The 26,749-nt window shown below is 38.5% G+C and overlaps 1 protein-coding gene across 3 annotated transcripts in view; it reads left to right on the top strand.

Annotated features, from left to right (window-relative positions):
- The window catches only part of camsap1b (calmodulin regulated spectrin-associated protein 1b), a 138,707-nt gene extending 111,958 nt beyond the window's left edge, over positions 1–26,749 (top strand). For all 3 annotated transcript variants that reach the window (XM_073052849.1, XM_073052848.1, XM_073052847.1), the window contains 8 exons: positions 417–501; positions 4,966–7,537; positions 13,946–14,082; positions 17,304–17,512; positions 18,169–18,286; positions 18,698–18,813; positions 18,905–19,023; positions 20,703–26,749. In XM_073052849.1, the coding sequence (XP_072908950.1) occupies positions 417–501; positions 4,966–7,537; positions 13,946–14,082; positions 17,304–17,512; positions 18,169–18,286; positions 18,698–18,813; positions 18,905–19,023; positions 20,703–21,005 (3,659 nt within the window). In that variant the 3' untranslated portion in view covers positions 21,006–26,749. The remainder of the gene's footprint in view (positions 1–416; positions 502–4,965; positions 7,538–13,945; positions 14,083–17,303; positions 17,513–18,168; positions 18,287–18,697; positions 18,814–18,904; positions 19,024–20,702) is intronic.

The raw sequence follows: 26,749 nt of genomic DNA, 5'->3' as shown, positions 1-26,749 counted from the left end.
AATATGTACAAATAAAGTGTTGCTTTCATCTATTCCAGAGATGAAGAGATTTTTTAAAATGAAAATATTAATTTGGGTACTGGTTTGAGTTTATAGGAATGAAACAATTTGGAGAGGATCTGGCAGAATAGATGCTGACATTATGTTTCTTTTCAAAATGGCATCTTGAACTGGAAAGTTCTTTGGAATTCTCTGCCCAGTGAATTGTTGAAGCCGAGTCACTGAATATGTTCAGCACTGAGATAGACAAATCTTTGGACTGGTGAGCGAGGTGCAGGCATGAAAAAGGAGTTGTGAAAGTTAGATGAGCCATGATCATAAAAATTTGAAGAACAAGGTCACAATGTTGGATAACTGCTCCTGCCGATGTTTCTTTGGTCATCATGCATTTTAATATTAATTTTATTTTTGTTTAGATACCCGGCATCGTTCAAATTCCCTTACTCGAGTTGATGGGCAGCCAAGAGGCTCAGTGTTGGCTTGGCAAGAAAAAAAACCAAGGTAGACAGAGGAATACCTTAAAGTTAATAGTTTACTTTTGCTTGGAAGGGACATCCTACCAAGTGGTTCTTTTGTGATATTAAAATATGATTTTAAAGTCATTGCAGAAATGTCAATTATTGGTAATCTAAGCTTTTTTCTGTGAAAGGTTCTCCCAGTCCACAATCTTTGTTACATTCTGTCTTGAATAAACCTTATCTGAATTAGCTCATTAATGGTCTACAGATATGCTCCTTCACATATAACTAAAGGTTTGAGAGAAATTTTTGATCACTCTTAATAGTAAAAATATAATATTCTAAGTTATTCACTATTGAATACTGTAGTTATTTATAGTTTATAATTAATATTAGACAACTGAAAATGTACAGACTGAACACAAACACAAGGAAATCTGCAGATGCTAGAAATTTTTGTTGGCTTGTTGGAACAGTCCATGTTCCAAGCCCTTACTGGTTGGTATCCATCCCCCACTTTTCCTTCACTACATTGACGACTGCATTGGCATTGTTTCCTGCAGGTATGCTGAGCTCGCTGATTTCATTAACTTTGCCTCCAACATTCTCCCTGCCCTCAAATTTACCTGGTCCGTTTCCGACACCTCCCTCCCCTTTCCTGATCTTTCTGGAGATGGCTTATCTACTGATATCTACTATAAGCCTATGGACTCTCACAGCTACCTGGACCATTCCTCTTCCCACCGTCTCCTGCAAAAATGCCATTTCCTTCTCGCGATTCCTCTGTTTCCGCCACAGCTGCTCTCAGGATGAGGCTTTTCATTCCAGGATGAAGGAGATGGCTTCCTTTTTTAAAAAAAGGGGCTTCCCTTCCTCCACCATCAACTCTGCTGTCAAATGCATCTCTCCCATTTCATGCACATCTGCTCTCACCCCATCTTCCCGTCACCCCACTAGGGATAGGGTTCATTTTGTCCTCACCTGCCACCCTACAGGTCCAACCTATAATTCTTCTTAACTTACGCCACCTCCAATGAGATCCCACCACCAAGCAGATCTTTCCCTTACCTCTCCCCCCCCCCCCCCCCCCCACTTTCCGCAGGGATAATTCCCTATGCGACTCCCTTGTCCATTTGACGTTCCTCCTACGGTAACCCTCTCATTCCTGGAATCATTTTCGTGAATCTTCTCTGAACCCTCTCCAATGTCAGTATATCCCTTCTAAAATAAGGAGCCCAGAGCATCACACAATACTCCCAAGTGTGGTCTCACTAGTGCCTTATAGAGCCTCAACATCACATCCTGGCTCTTGTTTCTGTACCTCTAGAAATGAATGCCAACATTACATTTGCTTTCTTCACAACCGACTCAACCTGCAGGTTAACCTTCAGGGTATCTTGCACAAAGACTTCCAAATCTCTTTGCATTTTGGCATTTTGAATTCTCTCCCCATCTAAATAATAGTCTGCCTGTTTATTTCTTCCACCAAAGTGGATGACCATACACTTTACAACATTGTATTTCATTTGCCACTTTTTTGCCCTTTCCCCTAAACTATCTAAGTCTCCTTGCAGGCAGTTTCCTCAATACTACCCACTCTTCCACCTACCTTTGTATCATCGGCAAATTTAACCACAAATCCCTTAATACTGTAGTCCAAATCATTGACACATGTCGTAAGAAGTAACGGTCCCAACACAGACCCCTGTGGAACTCCACTGGTAACCGGCAGCCAGCCAGAATAGGATCCCTTTATTCCCACTCTCTTTTTTCTGCCAACCAGCCAATGCTCCACCCACACTAGTAACTTCCCTGTAATTCCATGGGCTCTTACCTTGCTAAGCAGCCTCATGTGCGGCACCTTGTCAAAGGCCTTCTGAAAATCCAAGTACACCACGTCTACTGCATCTCTTTTGTCTACCCTGCTTTTAATTTCCTCGAAGAATTGCAATTGGTTTGTCAGGCATTATCTTCCTTTCAGGAAACCATGCTGGCTTTGGCCTATCTTGGCATATGCCTCTAGGTACACCGTAATCTCATCTCTAACAATCGATTCCAACAACTTCCCAAACACTGATGTCAGGCTAACAGGATTATAGTTTACTTTCTGCTGTCTCCCACCCTTCTTAAATAGCGGAGTAACATTTGCAATTTTCCAGTTATCCGGTACAATGCCAGAATCTATCAATTCTTGAAAGATCATTGTTAATGCTTCCGCAATATCTCCAGCTACATCCTTCAGAACCGGAGGGTGTATTCCATCAGGTTCAGGAGATTTATCCACCTTCAGACCATTATGCTTCCTGAGCACCTTCTCAGTCGTAATTTTCACTGCACATATTTCACTTCCCTGACACTCTTGAATGTCTGATAAACTGCAGATGTCTTCCATTGTGAAGACTGATGCAAAATACACATTCAGTTCCTCTGCCATCTCTGCATCTCTCATTACAATATCTCCAGCGTCATTTAGTATTGGTCCCATATCTACACTCAACTCTCTTTTACCCTTTATATACTTAAAGCTTTCAGTATCTTCTTTGATATTGGTCTCCAGCTTCCTCTCATGATTCATCTTTTCCTTCTGAATGACCGTAATTTCCTTCTGCAAGTTTTTTAAAAGCTCCTCAATCCTCTGTCTTCCCACTACCTCTGGCTTCTTTGTATGCCCTCTCTCTTGCTTTTACTTTGGCTCTGACTTCACTTGTCAACCATAGTAGTGTCCTTCCCTTTGAAAATTTCTTCTTATTTGGAATATATCTGTCTTGCACTTACTTCATTTTTCGCAGAAACTCCAGCCATTACTGCTCTGCTGTCCTTCTTGCAAATGTCCCTTTCCATTCAACTTCGGCCAGTTCCCTTCTCATGCCATTGTAATTTCCTTTATTCCACTGAAATACCAACACATTAGATTTTATTTTTTCCCTCTCAAATTTCAAAGTGAACTCAATCATATTTTGATCACTGTTCCCAAAGGGTTCCTTAACCTTAAGCTCTCTTATCATCTCCGGATCATTGCACAACACCCAATCCAGCACAGCCAATCCCCTAGTGGGCTCAACAACAAGCTGTTCTAAAAAGCCATCCCGTAAATATTCTACAAATTTTCTTTCTTGAGGTCCATTACTGGTCTGGTTTTCCCAATCCACTTTCATATTAAAATCTCCAACAATTGTCATGACATTGCCTTTCTGATATGCCTTTTCTATCTCCTGCTGTACTTTGTAATCCACATCCTGGCTGCTGTTTGGAGGCCTATATACAACTGCCATTAGGGTCCTTTTACCCTTGCCATTTCTTAACTCAACCCATAGAGACTCTACACCTTCTAATCCTATGTCATCTCTTTTCAATGATTTAATATTATTTCTTATACACAGAGCCACATCAGCCCCTCTGCCAACTAACCTATCTTTCCGATACACTGTATATCCTTGGATGTTCAGCTCCCAGTGGCAGCCATCCTTTAGCCGAGTTTCAGAGATGGCCACAACATTTCAAGATCATAACATTTTATTTCTTATGCTATGTGCATTCAAGTACAACACTCTCAGTCCCGTATTTGTTGCTTTCTGTTTTAACTGCACCACGTTTCTATTGCCCACTGGCTTTGATTAAGCCTCATCTCCTGAATGTTGCATGCTATCTTTGATTTATTTCTGTTTTCCCCTTCCTCAGCCCTATCACTCTGGTTCCCATCCCCCTGCCAAATTAGTTTAAACCCTCCCTAATAACTCTATTAAATGTGCCCGCTAGGATATTGGACCCCTTTGGGTTCAGGTGTAACCCATCCTTTTTAAACAGGTTGTATCTCCCCCGGAAGTGGCCCCAGTGATCTCATGGTTTCTTTGTGCTATCCTCATGTATTTTTCTTCATTGACGTTTTGTCAGTTAAATCAACTGTAATTAGCAGGCGCTGCTTTCTTAAAAGGGACCAAATCAACCGTGTCACTTAAAACACAATGTTCTCTCAATTTTTGGATTCTGAGTTTTTATGAAAGGTTATTGTGCTGAAACATTAACTTTAAAAGTTCAAAGTAAAATTTATTATTAAGAGTACATGTATGTCACCACATACAACCTTGAGATTCTTTTTCCTGGGGTAACACTTCTCAAATCTACAGAACAGTAACTATAAATACTGTGCAAATGCACATATACTTAAATAGCAATAAATATTGAAAGCATGGAATAACAAGATGGAGTCCTTAAGGTGAGACCATTGGTTGTGGGAACACTAGAAATAGAATGAGTGTAGTTATCCCGTTTTGTTCAAGAGCCTGATGGTTGAGGAGTAGTAACCTTTTTTTAACCTGGTGGTGTGATTCTTAAGGCTCTTGTACCTTCTACCTGATGGCAAATGTTTTCCTCTCCACTGATGCTGTCTGATATCCTAAGTATCTCAAGCATTTGTTTCTATTGCAGAATATATGTGAAATCTATCAGCAAATATGTATTATGTGCACTCTTTAGTCTCCTGTCTGACATTCTGTTTTTTTCCCCCCAGACCTTTGTCTCAACCAACGCCATTTGCCCTTCACTATGCAACTGACAGTGATATAGATGTTGCTTCTGGTGATAGTATCAGCCTGGCCAGGTCTATTAGCAAAGACAGTCTTGCATCCAATATAGTCAATGTAACTCCTAAGCATCAATCCCAGTTGTTTTCTCCAACTGCAGAAAGCAATGGAAAAAGTTTGCTAAGAAATGTGGACATTGAAGACGAGGATGATGAAGAACTAATGGCAATAATTAAGTCAAACGAAGGAATGGTTAATAATTGTAATCTTGAGTTACAAAGTGTTTCATCAAAAGCCCAAAATCAGTTTGTGCTGTCAAAGTCCCCAAGGAAGCAAAATGACATTGAAGCAGGAAACCAAACTGGTGGTTTTTTCTTAGAACCTTTAATGCCTGCTGTTTTAAAACCAGCCAAGGAAAATCTCTTCATTGTTAATAAACATGAAGAATATGGAGAACGTAAATACAGATCTCCATCAGCAAAGAAAATAACCGATGGACATTTGCCTTCAATGCGCAAAAAAGCAGTGAATGTCAATGGTGAAGCAGATATTAACAGGACTTTCACTCCCATAACCAGCTCTGACTTCATGGTAGTCACAGATCCAATCACTACAGAATCTTTAAGGCACATTGAAGCACCAGGAGTTTCCATGAGTAACTTCAGGCCTTTGGCAAGCAGTAGTGTTGAAGGTTCAATGCAAGAAGAGTCTGGAGGTTTCTTTCTTCATACTGGTGATGCTGAAGAAGGATTCAGTGACATATCAGTGAATAATACGATTACTATGGACAGTAGTAAACCCCGTGACACAACAACATGGACTGTGAATATCCAGGATTCTGATTCAGACGTTCTGGATATGGAAGAGGCTGTACAAGATCTAGTTAATGATGAGGAGGAGCAACATGTAAGAAGCTGTTATAGTGGAGAAGAGGAATCTCGAAAATTACATCATGATATGAAGGTAAAAGAACATGAGGACAAAGATGATGCCAGTGGACGTTCCAGCCCTTGTTTGAGTACAATCTCTCAGGCTAGCAGTACGTCCATGACCAGTGCCAGTATTAGAATGACCAGCTTTGCGGAACGTAAATTACAAAGGCTTAACAGCACTGAGGCAAAATCTAGTGCAAGTAGTTCTCAGAAGACTACACCTGATGGGTCAGAATGTTGCCCCCTACCCATGATGACATGGAGGCAGAAACGAGAACAGAGTCCTGGTAGACAGATCAAAGATAGTGCTCAGATACTGGCCTCTGAACTAGTTCAACTTCACATGCAGCTTGAGGAGAAAAGAAGGATAATTGAAGCTCAGAAAAAGAAAATGGAGGCTCTCTCTGCTAGACAGCGTCTAAAGCTTGGCAAAGCTGCTTTTTTGCATATTGTTAAAAAGGGGAAGAATGAAGGGATTCCTCAACCACTCAAGCCTGAGCATTTCACAAAAGGAGCAGAATGTCCAAGTCATGAGGAAACCGTTGCTCATGTAGCTAGACCACCAAAAGCTGATGAAGATTTTCCAAACCAGGAAGTCAAAGAAGATTACTTAAGACAAGCAGATGAATTAGGGGCAAGAGATTTACAGGAGAAAATAACTGAGGATGATATTCAAGAGAGCATTGCTGCTGTTCGACAACGATGGTTTAAGGAATCCTCACAAGTTGGCCCTGATGTTGATAAGAACAAGATGAATTCTAATGGCGGCTATGAGGATGGTATGGCAGATCTTGATGTGAATGAGTACAATCGTTCAATTGAAAAACTTAATGAAACTTTGAGCAACCTTCAGTTTGAGATGCATAAGCTTTCACAGCAGCAGGAACTCTTGATGAAGCTTAAGGACCAAGTACCAACAACACCTGTACCAAATATCAATCGTACCCTGCTGGATCAAAAGAACAAGCAAGCAGTGCAGATTGTGGAACCATTATCACCCACAGGTGGGAGTCCATCACCAACTGTACGCAAGCAGCCACGGAGTATGTCATTGAAAAGTCCCCGGGCAGGAAGGCCAACGGAGCTGAAAGTCTCGAGGGATACTAGAACGCAAGCGTCTTTTCGTATTATTACACCAACGCACAGTGTAGAAACTCTGCCCCATTTGCGACCTTCCCCAGGTAGTAAACCACTTAAATCTGACACTGAGGATATTGCTGCTGGGTCTTTTGATGGCAGGTCTTCTAAAGACTCTGCTGATCCCACTTCTGAAAGGACGAAGGATACTGATGGTGCCAAGCAATATGAACAAAATAACCAGCGAACATTGGTGCTCTCTGGATTTCAGAAAGACAGTTATAATTATTTCAATGATCAAATCAACACTGAGGCAGTAATTAGTACTCCAAACATGCTTGAACACTCATCACTTAACTCTTCAGATAGTTCAGGGAAGGAGAACATTCCTATTGAGGAACAATCCAAAAACAAAGCCAACCTTATTGAAGTAGATCTCTCTGAACTGAGGGCACCAGCAGAAGGTGAAGAATGTGAAAGCCAAGGCATTTCCACCAGCCAAGTGATTTGTGAATCAGATCAGAAGTCTGGATTGGGCTTTTTTTTCAAGGTTAGTCAAACTTATTTTTAGGAAACTTTATTTTCATGTGATGCACATCACGGATTTTTTTTCCTACTAGTTTCTATTTCAAGCCTCTTTGCAGAATGTATGAAGCACAACATAAATATAGTGTATATGTAACTTTGCATAGTTATGAAGGTGTTGCATCACCTGCAAATCTGAGCGTTTTGTTGATGTAGTCCCAATCAATAAATCAGTTTGTGGTGCATCATATTAGATTTAGATGTGTCTCATATGCCATTGGCTGATTTTTGTGCTAATTCAGTAAGAAGTAACTTACATAGTATGGAGCAAGAGTGTATAATTTGAATAGTCTAAAACACCTTGAATAGAGTATTCTAGTGTGCTTCAAAGTAAATCAACTGAAGTAGATTACTTATGCCCCTTTTGCTGTTAAACACCCTGAGTTGCTTTTTTAAAAAAAAATATTACATTTACTGGATGATGTATGTTATCACTTGAACAGACAGGGAATTGATGAATTTCATTGTATTCTCTTCTATGTCATTAACCTTTAAATTACTTTATTCCCACATTAAGACTACAAGAGATATTTGTACTGCTACAGTACTGTGACTTGTTTTCCATGATGCTTGCATTTTTTTCAGACAGGTGACAGTTATCTACGTTTTTGTTGTCTAGCTTTGTGGGACTACTTTGCTTGATTCCACTGAATTTGATGTAGCTGACTTGTATTTTTGCTCACTGTTTTTGTCCTGATCCAGACACCTTTTTACACTACCAATCTAGAGAAGGACCTTCTCTTGGCTCCCTGGTCAGCTCCGAATTTGACCTCTTCACTTGGCAATCATGTAAACTGACTAGAATTTCATTTTCATATTTTGTTTTCCATCCATTTCACTTCATCATTCACAGTCTTCTATTGCCTCTCTATTGTGCTGCTTGATGAGCCACATTTCTTCCAAGATTGAAGTTTTTGCTGTCAGTTCCTGCCAAAATCTTTGATGCGTGAAACTGGCTCTATCTTGTTCTGTAGTGATTTATCAAGCAATTTTAAATTACTAGGACATGGCGTGTAAATGGATTTCAAGATAGTTTACTTGAAGGGTGAAACTACTTCAAAGGGTTTCCCTCTGAATTTCTTTTAGGGCTGAATCAACATATTCAATCCTCTTTTCCATTTCATCCTGCATAGAGTTTCTGACTTTGCATTGCCCACTCCCACCTTGGTGCCTGCATACATTTCTTATCTATGTTTTTATCACACCCTTCGAATGTATACCTGATTATTTTCCAAGTTTCCATCCAATTGTGTAACAAGACACTGAAGAGAGAGAGAGAGAAAGGAGACTGTGGATGATCTGAGGGATCTTAGGTTCCATGTCAATAGGACACTCAAAGCTGTTGAGCAGCTTGACAGTGTTGTTAAGAAGTATGGTGTGTTGGCATTCATCAACCGTGGGATTGAGTTCAAGAGCCATGAGGTAATGTTACAGCTATACAAGGCCTTGGTCAGACCCCACTTGGAGTACTGTGTTCAGTTCTAGTCACCTCACTACAGGAAGGATCTGGAGAGAGTGGATTGGAAGCTGTATCTTATGAGAATAGGTTGAGTGAACTTAGCCTTTTCTCCATGGAGCGATGGAGGTTGAGACGTGACCTGATAGAGGTGTATAAGATGATGAGGGGCATTGATCACGTGGATAGTCAGAGGATTTTTCCCAGGGCTGAAATGGCTAACACAAGGGGGCATAGTTTTAAGGTGCTTGGAAATAGGTACTGAGGGGATGTCAGTGGTACGTTTTTCACACAGAGTGGTGGGTGCGTGGAGTGCACTGCTGGTGGCGGTGATGGAAGCAGAGGCAATAGGGTCTTTTAAGAGTCTCTTAGATAGGTACATGGAGCTTAGAAAAATAGAAGGTTATAGAAACATAGAAAACCTACAGCACAGTACAGGCCCTTCATGTACTTACTTTAGAAATTACCTAAGGTAACCCATAGCCCTCTATTTTTCTCAGACCCCCAAGATCCCTCTGATCCTCCATGCTGCCAAGAGTCTTACCATTAATACTATATTCTGCCATAATATTTGACATACTAAATGAACCACCTCACACTTACTGGGTTGAACTCCATCTGCCACTTCTGAGCCAAGTTTTGCATCCTATTGATGTCCTGCTATAACCTCTGTCAGCCCTCCACACTATCCAAAACAACTCCAACCTTTGTGTCATCAGCAAATTTACTAACCCATCATTCCACTTCCTCATCCAGGTCATTTATAAAAATCATGAAGAGAAGGGGTCCCTCCATTCCTCCGGAACCTCTCTGGTCCCCATTGATGATGCAAAGATCATTGCCATAAGCTCAGCAATCTCCTTTCTCGCTTCCCATAGTAGCCTGGGTATATCTTGTCTGGACCTGGTGACTTATCCAACTTGATGCTTACTAAAAGCTCCAGCACATCCTCTTTCTTAATGTGTGTGTGCTCAAGCTTTTCAGTCAGCTGTAAGTCGCCAAGGTCCTTTTCCATAGTGAATACTGAAGCAAAATATTCATTAAGTATCTCTGCTATCTCCTCTGGTTCCATACACACTTTTCATTGTCAGACTTGATTGGTCCTATTCTCTCACATCTTATCCTCTTGCTCTTCACATACTTGTAGAATGCCTTGGGGTTTTCCTTAATCCTGCTCGCCAAGGCCTTCTCATGGCCCCTACAGGCTCTCCTAATTTCATTCTTAAACTCCTTCCTGCTAGCCTTATAATCTTCAAGTTCTCTATCATTATCTAGTTTTTTGAACCTTTCGTAAGCTTTTCTTGACTAGATTTACAACAGCCTTTGTAACCTATGGTTCCTGTACCCTACCATCCTATCCCTGTCTCATTGGAACGTACCTATGCAGAACGTCACACAAATATCCCCTGAACATTTGCCGCATTTCTGCTGTACATTTCCCTGAGGACATCTGTTCCCAATTTATGCTTCCAAGTTCCTGCCTGATAACTTCATATTTCCCCTTACTCCAATTAAACACTTTCCTGTCTTTTCTGTTCCTATCCCTCTCCAATGCTATGGTAAAGGAGATAGAATTGTGATCACTATCTCCAAAATGCTCTCTTACTGAGAGACCTGACACCTGACTAGGTTAATTTACCAATACCAGATCAAGTACAGCCTCTCCTCTTTTAGGCTTATCTATATATTGTGACAGGAAACCTTCCTGAATACACCTAACAAACTCCATCCCATCTAAACCCCTTGCTCTAAGAAGATGCCAATTAATATTGGGGAAATTAAAATCTCCCATCACGACAACCCTGTTATGATTGCACCGTTCCAGAATCTGTCTCCCTATCTGCTTTTTGATGGCCCTGTTACTATTGTCCCCTTCCTGTTTCTAACTTCCGCCCACAGAGACTCAGTAGACAATCCCTCCATGAGTTCCTCCTTTTCTGCAGACGTGACACTCTCTCTGATCAGCAGTGCCATGCCCCCACCTCTTTTGCCTCCCTCCATCTCTCCCTGTCCTTTCTGAAACATCTAAAGCCTGGCACTCTAAGTAACCATTCCTGCCCCTGAGCCATCCAAGTCTCTAATGGCCACAACATCATAGCTCCAAGTACTGATCCACACTCCTAAGCTCATCCACTCTGTTCATGATACTTGCATTAAAATAGACACATCTCAAACCATCAGTCTGAGGCATCCCTTCTTTATCACCTGCCTATCCTCCCTCTCACACTCTACTAGCTTTCTCGATTTATGAGCCAACCGCTCCTTCCTCCATCTTTTCAGTTTGGTTCCCAACTCCCAGCGATTCTGGTTTAAACTCTTCCCAACAGCCTTAGCAAACCTCTCTACCAGGATATTGATCCTCCTCGGATTCAAGTACAACCCATCTTTTTTGTACAGGTTACGCCTGCCCCAAAAGAGGTCCCAATGATCCAGAAATCTGAATCCCTGCCTCCTGCTCCTACTTCCTCAGTTATGCATTTATCTTCCACCTCACTCTATTCCTATACTCACTGTCGCGTGACACAGGCAGTAATCCCAAGATTACTACCTTTGAAGTCCTGCTTCTCAACTTCCTAACTCCCTGTAGTCTGCTCTCAGGACCTCTCTTTTACTCTCTATGTTGTTGTAATATGTACCACGACTTCTGGCTGTTCACCTTCCCACTTCAGGATATCGTGGATGTAATCAGAAACATTCCGGACCCTGGCACCTGGGAGGCAAACTACCATCCATTTTTCTTTCCTGTGTCCACAGAATCGCCTGTCTGACCCCCTGACTATAGAGTCCCCTATCACAGCTGCCATCCTCTTCCTTTCCCTACCCTCTGAGCAATAGGGTCAGACCCTTGCCAGAGGTGCGGCCACTGTTGCTTCCCCCAGGTAGGTCATCCACCCCAATAGTACTCAAACTATGCACTAGGGAAATTCTAGGCAGTCTCTAGAGTAGGTTACATGGTCGGCACAATGTTGTGAGCTGAGGGGCCTGTAATGTGCTGTAAATTTCAATGTCCTATGAGAGCAAAAAGTAATTTGATAGAGTGGCAGGCAGGAGAAACGAAAAAGTGATTAAGCTAGGTTGAAGGAAAGTAATGAAGGCAAACCAAAACAAAGAAGTGTGCCTATTAGAGGTGTGAATCAGAAAAGGCAAATAAAGATAGAAATTACCAGAAGGGAATTAAAACTGAATGCTGCTACTGTGAATTGGGCTGGAATAGCTGACTACCTGAAATTGCTGAATCGTAGTACAAAGTCAAAATACATTATATGCACAAGTACATGTATGCACAGATGTAATGGAAAACTTGCTTTGCAGCAGCAGCACAGGCACATAGCCTTAGATAAGGAACATTAACAAAAAAGAAATTAAGCATAAATTCTACATAACTTTTGCAAGAAGTAACAGAAATAGAAACAATAATATCCACTTTACTGCAAAGTGATCTAGATGGTCATGGTGTTGCTATACTGTAGTGCCATTTGGTTCAGTAGTCAAATGCATGAAGGGAAGCAACTTACTGAAATTGGTTGTATGGGATTTAGTGGAGTTCTTTGGATGTTGACTTTCGGAGGCCGTGCCTCATATAGATACTACCTATGTAGGGTAAATGCGCTCGAAATATATTAAGCTCAGTCAATATTGCAGCTTTTTTTCATTTCTGTGCATTTGAATTGCCATACCAGACCAGGTTGCTAGTCAGGGTACTTGTTTGTTGGCGTTTGGTGACAAGTCAAACATCCTTAAAATCCAAAGAAAGTAAAGGTCCTGGTGTGTCTCCCTTATGATTGCATCTATGTGCTGGACCCATGCAGGTCATCCTATATGTTAATGCTCAGGAACTCAAAACTGTTGACTCTTCACTTCCGATCTGCCAACATAGACTAGCGCATGTTCGTCCTCCTTCTTCCAGATGTTAACAATCAGTTCTTTGGTTTTACTGATGTTGAGCAAGCGATTATTGCATCATCGCTCAATCAGTTATCCTATTTTACTGACTTATTGTCACCTGTGATTTGTCCAATAGCAGTGAGGTCAACAGAGGTGGTTGTAATCCTGGTTTGAAGATTGGGTGTTCCTTATGTTTGTGATAGAGTTCTTATGTGGAAGGCAAAAATCAAAGAGCTGGTGGAATAAAGAATCAAAACAGCAAATAACTGGAACTTAAGTGTTATAATTGCAATCTGGTTTGGTTTCCCCAGTGTATAGGTGAACATATCATAAACAGTTTATTTTTGTTTCCTGAAGCAAAATGCTATAATCTTTTTGTAGATTGTATACAAATGAAATCCTAATATTTAATGTTTCCCATTACTTGATTTTGGCTCTCTGGTAACAGTGTTTTGTTTCTGCACTAATGCCACCAAGTGGAAATGTAAAGAATTGTATTTCAATGTGTTTAATTTTTAAATTAAACTCCTACACACCCTGGTGTCAAAAATGGGATAGTACAACAGGTAAAATATTTATTGTTCCTGTAGTGATGGTGAAAAAATGTTGAAATATTAATTGGTTGTATAATAAAGATTATTTTTTCATAAGCAAATAATTTAAAATGGGAAGAAAGTAAGTCATATAGTTTTTATTAGACTGTAGCTCACTGTTTCTAAGCATATTCCAATTTGCAAATTTCCTTCAGTAATCAATTAAATTTTAAACAACCCAAATTAGTTTAATTATAGCATTCAATGTTGTGCCTTGAAAACTAACTCCATTTAAATATTTTTGCTTTGTAATAAGATATTCAATTTTCAATAATGTAGTATAATGCTGTTGGTATCATAAAATAACCATTTTATCTAATAGCAAAAGAAAATGTGATTAGATGGAAATTACTTCGCAAGTAATTTCTCAGTTATTTTAAAATCAAGAACAAAAAGGTTATTTAAGGGCTGAATCAGTCATGTTTTGATTGGATGACAGGATGATCAGAAAGCAGAAGATGAGTTGGCAAAGAAGCGAGCGGCATTCCTCCTCAAGCAGCAGCGCAAAGCAGAAGAAGCTCGTTTACGAAGACAGCAGCTGGATGCTGAGATAGAACAGAAACGTGACGAAGCAAGGTGAGTAATAGGTTTTGAAAAGAGATAGCAAACATGTTTTGGATGCAGTTTTATATATGGTCCAGTGATTTATGTGCTGTGAACTAGAAACTAAAGCCTTTAAGAAGCTGCTGTTTTTTGTAGTGTCTTGCAGTTATGCCTTGTGTTTCAACTTGACTGCAGAGAGGTTGTCAAAGGTTGCATGAAAGAAATTGAAATGAGACAGCCAAAACAATTACTGTTGTTGACTTCGTCCAGAAAATGTTTGTGTTTTGTGTCTGGGTAGAAATTCTGTATGCAGTGAAAAAATATAGACTAGACTGTTTCAGGTGAGAAATAGGAAAGGCACATCATATAATATTTACACTGTCCAAGGATTAGAAGATACAAAGGAATTTCTTGAATATATAATGTAAAGCCTTAATACACTTCATGGTATTAAAGCTAATACCATGCATTCTGCTAGCCTTTGGATAGTATGGGTGGGGAAACGTTGAATGAAAGTATTGTTTTTGTTCTGTTGCAGATTACATCAAGCTTAGTGTGCCCTTTCTTCTCCCTCTTTACAAACCCCATTTCCAGAAAAGTTGGGATATTTTCCAAAATGCAATAAAAACAAAAATCTGTGATATGTTAATTCACGTGAATCTTTATTTAACTGACAAAAGTACAAAGAAAAGATTTTCAATAGTTTTACTGACCAACTTAATTGTATTTTGTAAATATACACAAATTTAGAATTTGATGGCTGCAACACACTCAACAAAAGTTGGGACAGAGTTAAAATAAGATTGAAAAGTGCACAGAATATTCAAGTAACACCGGTTTGGAAGACTCCACATTAAGCAGGCTAATTGGTAGCAGGTGAGGTATCATGACTGGGTATAAAAGTAGCATCCATCAAAGGCTCAGTCTTTGCAAGCAAGGATGGGTCGTGGCTCACCCCTTTGTGCCAAAATTCGTGAGAGAATTGTTAGTCAGTACAAAAGGAACATTTCTCAACGCAAGATTGCAGAGAATTTAGGTCTTTCAACATCTACAGTACATAATATTTTGAAAAGATTCAGAGAATTCGGAGACATCTCAGTGCGTAAAGGGCAAGGTCGGAAACCACTGTTGAATGCGTGTGATCTTCGAGCCCACAGGCAGCACTGCCTAAGAAACCATCATGCTACTGTGACAATTATAGCCACCTGGGCTCGGGAGTACTTTGGAAAACCATTGTCATTTAACACAGTCAGTCGCTGCATCCAGAAATGCAACTTGAAACTGTATTACGCAAGGAGGAAGCCATACATCAACCCTTTGCAGAAACGCCGGCGAGTTCTCTGGGCCCAGTCTCATCTCAGATGGACCGAAAGACTGTGGAACTGTGTGCTGTGGTCAGATGAGTCCACATTTCAGCTAGTTTTCGGAAAAAATGTGCGTCGAGTTCTCCGTGCCAAAGATGAAAACGACTATCCTGATTGTTATCAGCGAAAGGTGCAAAAGTCAGCATGGTATGGGGGTGCATAGTAAAGAAATTCCCCCTTGTGTTACCCTTAAACTATTGCCCCCTAACTCTCAACTCATGTCCTCTTGTTTGAATCTCCCCTACTCTCAATGGAAAAAGCCCATCCACGTCAACTCTATCTATCCCCCTCATAATTTTAAATACCACTATCAAGCCCCCCCCCCCCAACCTTCTACTTTCCAAAGAATAAAGACCTAACTTGTTCAACCTTTCCCTGTAACTTAGGTGCTGAAACCCAGGTAATATTCTAGTAAATCTTCACTGTACTGTCTCTGTTTTGTTGACTCGGTGACCAGAACTGTACACAATACTTCAAATTCAGCCTTACCAATGCCTTGTACAATTTTAACATTACATCCCAACTTCTATACTCAATGCTCTGATTTATAAAAGCCAGCATACCAAAAGCTTTCTTCACCACCCTATCCACATGAGATTCCACCTTCAGGGAACTATGCACCATTATTCCTAGATCACTCTGTTCTACTGCATTCTTCAGTGCCCTACCATTTACCATGTATGTCCTATTTGGATTATTCCTACCAAAATGTAGCACCTCACACTTAACAGCGTTAAACTCCATCTGCCATCATTCAGCCCACTCTTCTAACTGGCCTAAATGTCTCTGCAAGCTTTGAAAACCTACTTCATTATCCACAACACCACCTACCTTAGTATCATCTGCATACTTACTAATCCAATTTACCACCCCATCATCCAGATCATTAATATATATGACAAATAACACTGGACGCAGTACAGATCTCTGAGGCACACCACTAGTCACTGGCCTCCAACCTGACAAACAGTTATCCACCACTACTCTCTGGCATCTCCCATCCAGCCACTGTTGAATCCATTTTACTACTTCAATATTAATACCTAATGATTGAACCTTCCTAACTAACCTTCCGTACGGAACCTTGTCAAAGACCTTACTGAAGTCCATTTCAAAGGCCTTACTGAAGTCCATTGAGTCTCATTGAGCCACTATGCTTTAATTTTTCCTTGCAGCTTTGATACCCTTCTCGAGAGATGCACTTCCCTGATGGTGCCTTGATCTAACTTCTTTTCACTTCCTCTTGTGAAGCTGTTGGAACAGATTGCTATATAAGAAATGCATGGGAGTGTTCGTCAAGTAATCTGACAAAATATGTGACATTAGAGCTTGAGAAAATTTTTATGTTTGTTTGTGCTTATGTTTTTAACTTTCATTAGGTAATTTTGAATAAAAGGTGACCAATGTAATTTCACTTACTCTGCGACATAGAACTGTGTCAAATGGGAAGATTCTGTGATAGACTTTCTTGTCTAGGAATGTTGGAATATAATCTTATTGAGACTCTGAGCTGCATCTTCTACACAAGTTTAAACTGTTTAAAAATCTAGGTTATATACTTAATCATAGATTTGCACAACAAATGTCCATGCTGATCTTTTTCCCTATTTGCACTAATCCCATTTGCCTGCACAAGTTCCATATCCTTCTTGGCCTTGACTATTTAATACCTGTCTGCCTCCTAAGTGTAGTTATTGCATTTCACTTCACCACCACCTTTGGCAGGAAATTACAGACCATCCCCTCAGTACCAAATCTTTCATATAGTTTGGTGACCAAAACTCTATATAGAGCTCATACTAAAATTTTTTTAGAAGTGCACAATGTATCTGGGTCTTGCTCAATTTATTTCTGAGATGCCACCTACACAAGATAATTCTTTCCCTGCAGGCGTAAAGCTGAAGAGGATCGGATTCGTAAAGAGGAGGAGAAAGCACGAAGAGAGTTAATCAAACAGGAATATCTAAGACGTAAACAGCAGCAAATACTGGAAGAGCAAGGTCTTGGTAAACCGAAACCTAAAGTTAAGAAGCAACGTCCAAAATCAGTTCATCGGGAAGAATCGTATAGTGAACCACCATCAAGATATCCTTCTACTCGTAAGTCGCTATGAAGGATGACTTTAGCTCTTAGATGGTTTGTCATTTAATAAGGTGTAACTATATCACTGCTAGTGCATTAATGAAAAGCTGGTTAAGTTATATATTGAGACTTAAAGAATAAAGCTGCACATCTCATCTTGTTTGATTCCCACGTTACTGCATCTGAGCGCTATGATTCTCATTTCCAGAAGGCCGTCATTCTACTTTTTCAGAAATCCATAAATTTTGTAGTGAGATTTGGCAGTATTTGAACAATTTTTAAGTATAACAGAAAAGTTAGGGAAAATTATCATGGTGTGCTGTATAACAAACTGTATGAGAAGAATCAATGGATATTGGACACTCAGCTCAAACAATATAAATGTCATAATGAATGGCTTGAAATTCATGCCTGGCTAGTTTGTACTAGAATGATTTTCAAAATACTAGAGGGTTATTAAAATATTAGTTTGTATCCTAATATTTTTAAGGCAAAAATTGAAGTTAAAACTAGTTTTCCATTTTATTTCATAAACTTGGATATTTATTTCATGAACTATTATTTTCCAATAAAATGCTGAAATTTCTATGAAGTCATCAGTTTGTGATATGAATGCAGTTTTGTTTCATTAATAATGATGTATGAGTTGTGCTTTTTGTTTTATTTCATCTAGCTGATAATCTCAGCAGTGCTCAGTCTGGGTCCAGTCTGTCACTGGCATCCGCGGCTACCACTGAAGCAGAAAGTGTGAATTCTGGTGGTGGCAGTGGTAGTGGTGGCTTTTCACAAAGGTAAGCATAACATGGGTTATGGTCGAGAATGGTCGAGGATTAAATAATTTTATATTCTTATAGAAAAATAACTACAATAATTTGCAAAAGACGGAAATCTTATGGTTTTCATCTTATTTCCATTGACTGTACTTCACTATCTCAAAAAATTACATATGATCAAAAGCAGGCAATCACTGTAAACAGTCTATGCAGTTATTCTTGCCCTCGTTCCTTTTGCTTAACTGTTCATATTGCTCCCTCCTTATCTTCCTCTTCTGTTTTTTTACTCAATGGATGTACAATTGTGTAAAATACAATTTTGAGTAATGCTCAACTTTTCCCAACCAAATAAGCATATCATTATGTTCATGTGCATTACAACTACTGGATGCTAAATATTCAAAATTATTTCATTTGCTAAATATACAGGACAGACTCCATGGAGACCTTCTCAGTGTTGAGCCGAAATCAGAGTAGGAACACAGAACGAGACTGGGAGAATGCATCCACAGCCTCATCAATTGCATCTGTGGCTGAGTACACAGGTGATGTCAAAACTCTTAAGATATATGAAGTTTGTCCTCGCATTGATCAAAGGTCCAGTGTTTTGTTTTTAACTGTGTGATTATCTTACAGGTCCAAAGTTATTCAAGGAGCCAAGCTCAAAATCAAATAAGCCAATAATTCATAATGCTATCACACATTGCTGTCTTGCGGGAAAAGTAAATGAGCCACAGAAAAATTCAATACTTGAGGTGAGTAACAGGAAGAAAAACATTACAAATGTGCTAAACACGCAGATCAAATAATTGTATGGTTAAAAGATGAAGCTTCAAAGCACAAACCATTCATAAGCTCATTGAATAGATGAATCTTTTAAAGTAGTTTGTTTCACTTCACCTCCCTCCATTATACAGTTTCCTTTTAAATTTGTTTCAATATTCCTGAAACAGACATGTAAATAACTCAAGTACTCAATTTTAAAAATGATTTTAAAAAACAATTCAATTGAATATATCAAGTTGTACAACAGAAAATTATATTATTATCAATGTGAGAATAATTTACTTAACTTTTGCTGGTACCATTAGGTGTACATGTCAAGAATGCACATGATTTATATCAGATATAGAAATAAATTTATTGTTTCCATGGCAGAGAAGATTCTGAAGCTTCCTCTCCTTACTTGGAGCGAGACCTTTGTCTTTGTTAAAATACTTTTCCTCTATTTTTATTTCAATGGCTTCCTTCACCAGGCCGTCCCAAAATGGCCATTACTAGTGCAATGTTCTGCTTCTGTCAAATTCTGCGGGTAACCCAAGCAGGTACATCTCCTGTGCTCCTTGAAGCAGGTTTCCACCGTGCATCCCATCTAGCCGATGTATGCTGCTCTGCATTCACAGGGATTCCTGTAAACGTCAGCCATCCTGAGTCCCAGGTCATCTTTGATCTGCATAAGCTGTGATTTGATCTTCCTAGCCAGTTGTGGATGGTATTAATCCAGTAATTCTTCAGGATCCTGGCAATCCTTTCAAAAACCATGGAAATATCCTAATATCGAGGAGAAACCTGTTGGTACTCTCTTTCATCCCTATATTTCCATAGTTTCTGGAAGGATTGCCAGGATCCTGAAGAAATTCTGTGCTGCACTAATTGCATTTGGGACTGCCTGTTGATGGAAGCTGTTGAAATAAAATTAGAGGAAAATAATTTTAAAGACAAAAGTCTTGCTCTGAGTAAGAACTGGAATTTGATTGTAAGCAAGGGAGAGCAGAAACTTGATTGAATGAGGACTAACCAATCAGTAAGGACAGGTGTATATATACCACTGGACTAGGTATGCCCAGGCATTGTCCCTGATGAAGGCAGCAGAGTTTGTCATTGAAATGTCGGTTAAAATCGATACCTGTACTTGGCTGGAAGTCCAAGAAGAGTTTATTCGTCCTATACATTGGGAAAGCTCTAGATCCTTTTCCAGTAGAATTTTGATTGACGGCTGTCCATTTCGCAACTAAAAATGTTATTTCAGCTCAACACCAAAAGGTTGGGATGTGAATACTGCTCTAGATTCCAAAAAAATACTACAACCCTTTGTACACAATATCTTTGCTTCAGTCTGTCTCACATTCTATGAAGTTGGATGTGAAAATAGCTCATTTCCTGGCCTAGCAACTGTTTTGTTAGTCTGTAACTTTACAACACCAGGCACATAATACCTGAACAGCAAAATGGATTCCAGGCAAAACAAATACTGGGAAATACGGCAAAACTACTTTTGACTTTGTCCCAGTTTAGATAGACAGCCAGTTTTACTACACACTTTATCTAAGATCTGAGAGAAAAGGAGTACAAAGATTTATGTTTGTAATCAATGAAATTGTTGCATTTACAATTTAAAACTTGTTAGAACATTGTTTCTCATTTATCTTCCTAGGAGCTTGAAAAATGCGACGCTAACCATTACATCATCTTGTTTCGTGATGCGGGCTGTCAGTTCCGAGCACTTTATGCCTATTCTCCAGACTCTGAGGAGATCCAGAAGTTAACTGGCACAGGGCCTAAAAACATTACAAAGAAGATGATCGATAAGCTTTACAAGTACAGCTCGGACAGAAAGCTGTTTAGCCTAATACCTACCAAGACCATGTCAGTCAGTGTGGACGCAATCACAATTCACAACCATTTGTGGCAAGCCAAGCGATCTGCAGTGCCAAAGAAGCATGCAACAGGAAAATGAAGAGAGTTTTTTTGCTGGTTCATTTTAAAGTTCTCCAGCAATCTAATGTTTCTCCCATTTCCCCATAGTAGATTGTGTTGAAATCGGCATTTTTTCTATTTGATTTGGTGGCTATTTAGTTTTGGGAGACAGCAGATCTCTCCAGGTTCTGTTGCAGATTACAGAATGGAATCTTTTATTGAATGTTTGCACAGAAAATGAAATGTTACCTATTCCACTAATGACAAAATAAGTAGTTGGTATTTTTCTGATGGATTGTCAGTCTCTAAGTGCCAACATTTGGCGGTACGTGACAGAATTCTGGCTTTGTTTTCTATGCTGGTTACTCTGGCTTGTAACTGTCTTTTCTTTGCATGTGGCAAGTTTTCTAGCCAGTGGATTCTTAAAGTATTTGTGGACTGTGGTTGTGAGAAGATTCCTCTGCTTTTTCTTTTCCTTCAATTCCTTTTTGGAATGGCATCACCATGGGGATTGAGGCAATGTCACAGCTGGATTTGGCTTGAGGTAAACTTGTAATGAAAGGTTTTCTAACATCATTCCTGCCAGTGGAAGGCCATCTTCCTATACTGGTTCAGATAGTTCTGTCCTGACTTTGGTTTATCAGGGTCTATGTGCAACAATCAGAGCAATCTATAAACTGCCAAGAAACTTGACAACAACTGACCTTCAGTTCCGGATGCTGCTCATCTTTCTCCACGTACTGTTACCGTGAACGGTAATGCATTGTGATATGTACAGCAATGTGACCGATGTATCAGCAGTCATTCTACTGCTGGAAAGGCAATCACGCAAATCTGCACAGACTGGCAGGATGACGGCATATGCTGAGAATTGCCTCTTGGGAAATCTAATTTATTAAACACTTGAATATGACACATTTTATACATGCCATCATTTTAGAGAGAGTCTGTGTTCTGCAGTAATGGTTGGGTGTTCTTTGTCCAGTAAGGAAGATTGTTGTAGAAGTAGTGTATTACCACACAGAGCACAGTATTGCTGTATGGGAGGCACACTGAAAGGTCACAGTCAAAATTTAATGCTTTTTATTGCATTGTGCATTCTGAAAAATTTCCATCATATTTTCCATACTATATGAGCAGCATGCTCTTCTAAGAATGTATATTCTGTTGAACACAGCCAATTTTCTTTTGGGTTAGCAATATTTATTATATTTCATAACTAGTTATCCTGTCATTCTTGGCTAATGTCTGCAAATTGGGCATTCTCCCACCAGATGTTTATGAAACTTTTTTTTTCCTTGTTCTGGAGTTTTTAAATAACCTGTCTGGAGCTATGTGTGTTCTGTTTAAAATAAACAAAATCTTAATATTAAGCGGTACAGTGGAAAATAATTTGAACACTCTTGAATGTGTGATCACAATGATCCTTGGAAGCTGGATTCTTTCTCCCAATACATGGCAGTTTGTGTAATCACTGTAGTAAACTTAGATAAAGGTAAAGCTGCTTACAAGACAGTTTTTAATTTTAACAGTGCTATCTTGTGCATGTTCAGTCTAAACACTAACAATATGTAAACATCCTAAGCAGAAGGATTTTTCTTTTAAGAAAGCAATTTTATTTGCTACTGGCTGTGGTCAATTTTTTAATATACAAAATAAAGGACTCCACATTTGAGCAGTGAGTTTGTAGTTATGACCATTTACAGCAGTCCAATGTGTGTGTGTGGCTCCTTAAAATGGGACATTTTGACCTGAGAAATGAAAACATTGTCTTTTGAGCAGGTCAATTTCTTTAACAAAGAGCTTATGGGTTATTGATGTAGTTTGTAGTTTTTTTATATGTTTTATATGAAAAATGTATTGTTAGATGATTTTGCCTATACTGTCTCATCACTTTTTTTTCTGAAAAAGAACTTTGTGGAAATGCAGAAATTAGCAGTTTGAGCTGTGTATTTTTAGAAATTTTCAGTTAAAATTGGTGAGATCACGGAAGTCGTGCATGCAAAAATGTAATTACCAATAGCGGTTTGTAAGAATCTTAACTGCAGATGAATATATTTTCAATTTTTTTTTGTTTTATTATTAGGCTAAAGTTACAATCCATTATACACTTTGGTACAGTTTAGTACACTTGTTCATCCTGGCTGGTAAGATAATCAGCAAACGTTTAATTTTGCTGATTTTTTTAAATGATGAGTGCATCATACAGGGATTGAGCATTTTGATAGTTGGTTTGTGTTGATGTTTAATGCTTATTAAGTAAGGTCAGAGAGGAAATAATTAGAAATATAACAAATGAAAGCTTTTCATCTAAGTAATTTTCTTAATGGATTGTGTTGCCTTTATATAAGCCAACACTGAGCTGTTTACAAACCAGTTTGAGATCTGTAGTAGGGGAGATAGTAATTATGCAACACTTGAGATTAATAGAGGTTGTCCTAATGCCTGTGAAATGTTGGACCCATATGAGATCTGTCAACTTAAGTGTGATGACTTTCTTTCTAAGCCCATGAATATCTTCAGGAGGCAGTTTAACATTCTGTTAAAGCACTTTTAAAAAACATATAAAGGATATTAACGGATGTAAATATTCATTGTGCATTATTTGGTAAATTGACTTTGAAATATTTGGAACCTGGCAGTTTCAGGATGTTGAATGTACTCCAATTTTAAGAATTTGTATTTAAATTCTGTTCAGGTTTAAATGCTGGCTAGAAAGCCCCAGGTGAAGCGAATTGTGTTCTAGCTTTTGTTAGCAGTGGATTACTCTTGTATTTTTATTGTTTTATAAAATGCTACATGCTTTCCCAATTTTTATTTTGGATAAAACCTTTATATCAGTGCTTTATTTAACTCTCCACAAAGCTTTCCTGTCCTGAAAACCTCCGAAGATCGATGAAGGTAAAAATGTAGTTATCTTCAGTCCCACAATCATAATTTAAATTTTTAAAAGCTGAATCTGCATTTCTAGTTTTGTGCCAATTAAAACTTAAGTTTTTCATTGTTGACAAGAAACTCGACAGCTTTGCTGCAGTCATTTTCAATTTAGTTCACTTGTAACCAAAATATGTTACCGTTGTTACATTACTTAATATACACTAATATACCTCCTAGTCGGAAGAGAAAGGACTTCAACTGTTTACTTTGTTTTTTGAAAATGTTAGCATAATCAGCTGTGTAAAACCATTTGGAAACTGCTTGCCAACTAAACTACTAAAGCATAGATGTTCAGTGGATGGCTTCAACACCAATTTGGATATGACCAAAAGGAATTGCTATATTGGGACATCAACACTTGAAGAATTTTTACCTTTATGATTTTCTCCCATTACAATTTGCTTATTCACAGATGCCACCTGTTGTCTGTGTCCAGGTACCGGTTCATTTGTGCGCTCTTTGGCAAGTGGGTTAACCATCATTAATGAAAAACTTCTGTGGCAGGCGCAAAAGATGCATGGGTATAAGGGAGAATTAGGTATGATGGAGGGGATGAGGGGAAGAAGGGTGGTTATGAAACAAGAGAAATCCAGAATGTGTAAAGGATAATTTGCCGTAGATAGGTAGTGGTGTGCCCAACACTGCAGAAGAGCCCATCTAGGCACCTATGCTTAAATCTTTATTGGGCTACCTGTCCACAAAAGGGCAACAATTAAAAGTCAGTGTTCATTGGGCAAAATAAAATCAATGTCACAACAGCAATCCTTTCATGTTTTAATTGACTTTCTGTATGATATACACTACTTTTATTGTGTATTAACAATGAAGATATTTTGATTCAGTTTCTGTTGGGAATATTTACCATGCACGTTGATAACATCAGATGCATGAATAAGAAGGGGGAATGCTGTGTAAATACTGATAGAGAGTACCTTGTCTGGTTACTGTAAACGTTTCCATTGGTAGTGGATGCAGACTCTTCAGAACATGCACAGAACAACTTTGTGTGTATTATTCATGCAAGGAAAGAAAAGTTTTCTTTTAAATGCATATTCTGGGCTTAGTCTCCATTTGGTTGCAGTTGGGTTCTGATAACTTGAGTAGTAATTGTGTTTACATATTGTGACAGTCCTTTAAACCGATTTGCCTCCGCTGTTTTTTTGTGTGACAATTTTAGTAGTTGGGTATAACAAGAATCACAAAAGCATAAAACATTGTGGATCTTAGATAAGAACCGAAAACACTAAAGATAAACAATAAATGTATAAGAAGAGGTATATTAAGAATTTGGCTTATGGTCATTGCTGATGAAAAAGACACGATCCAAAATATCTCTGCTAAACCTCAAATACAAACTGAATTTGCTAAATATATTTTCTATATCTGTTAGTCAATCACCTTTGGTGTCCATGATTGGTAACATGAGCAGGATAGCTAGTGGAAAGAGAACTTTGCTGTATTGTGATATTTACAAGCAAAGGTCAAGATCTCCAATTTTATATACATTAAATAGGAATTAAATTCTGCTGATGTGACCAGTTTTGATGTGAGCCAAAATGTGTATGTGTTAACACAGGATATTGGTAAATGGTATTCTTTGTAAATTGAGTGGCTAGTGTCAGATTATGCATTGCATCATAATAGCATGTTGCATAGCTTTGTCCATCATAATATTTTAACTAGCAAAATATGTTAGAAAACCTGAGCTAAGAAAACATTGTACATCTTGCTAATGGTATGTAAATGTGTGCATTCCAAATTACATGTTAAATTTAAGGCAACAAAATGGATTGCAGATATTTTCCTCATCAGATTATCACAACCTCTATCAGTGAACTGTAATATAGATTTTAAAGTTATTTTCATTTTTGTGGTAATTTTTTAAGTAAGTAAATATAGAAGGACATCAAATGCTTCGGGCCGTATGTTCAATTCATTGAGTTAGTTAATACATTAGCTATTTCTCTTGTTGCTTGTTACTCTAAAATTGGCTAAATTTTATTTTGGAAGCTGAGAATTTTCTATAGCTGAGCAGTGTAGATAAAAGGGAGTGAAAATACTATTGTCAATTACTATTTTACTCAGGTATTTTTTTTTAATAATGAAAGAATGTCCATGGTCTTTGCAAATAAGATAATATTGTAAACCATGAACAATTTTTCTGTCTTTCTATAAGTGGAGGAATAAAATTCTCGATGCTGGTTACCCACTGTGCGTAAAATGTAGAAATTAAAGGCACTTGCAGTCAGAGTTAAACTTTTACCTATCCTTAATACCACTTTGAAAATATTCAGAGCTAAGTGAACAAATAATATCCTTGGATTTTAATGCTTTTTGGACTGTTACCTTATTTAAAAGAAGTGCAATTATCCTTTATGTTGTTTTGAAACTGAGATCTTTAACAGCAATCTGTCGGGCCATTGTTGTAATGTGTAAATTACTGTTTATATTGGAGTGAGCCACATATAGTGAAATTGGCTTGCACTGTTGCATTTGGTAATGTGACTTAGGGTTGACAGTGAATTCTTGAGCTAACACAAGTTTGTCTTCCACTCCATTTTTATGTTGTTCTCATGGTTTTGAAACAAGTGTGACAGTGAGAGTTTGTGTTAAGTCATAGCACTTTGTAAATTACTGATTGGAACTGTAAATATCCAAAAATACCAGAAGTTACTTTTTAAAAGGTTTGGGTATTACCAAACAATTAACATTAAGCAATGACATTTTTGTAATGTTGTCATGCTTATTATCATCATCACCTAAATGTTGCATACTTTTATGTTGAGTACATAAAGCCTATTTATTTTGGAAAAGCACTGAAAATTTAATAAAGAACAGTGAACTGTA

Source organism: Hemitrygon akajei, chromosome 7, assembly GCF_048418815.1.
Source record: "Hemitrygon akajei chromosome 7, sHemAka1.3, whole genome shotgun sequence".
Taxonomy (NCBI): Eukaryota; Metazoa; Chordata; class Chondrichthyes; order Myliobatiformes; family Dasyatidae; genus Hemitrygon; species Hemitrygon akajei.
This window is presented reverse-complemented; position numbering and strand designations above follow the sequence as displayed.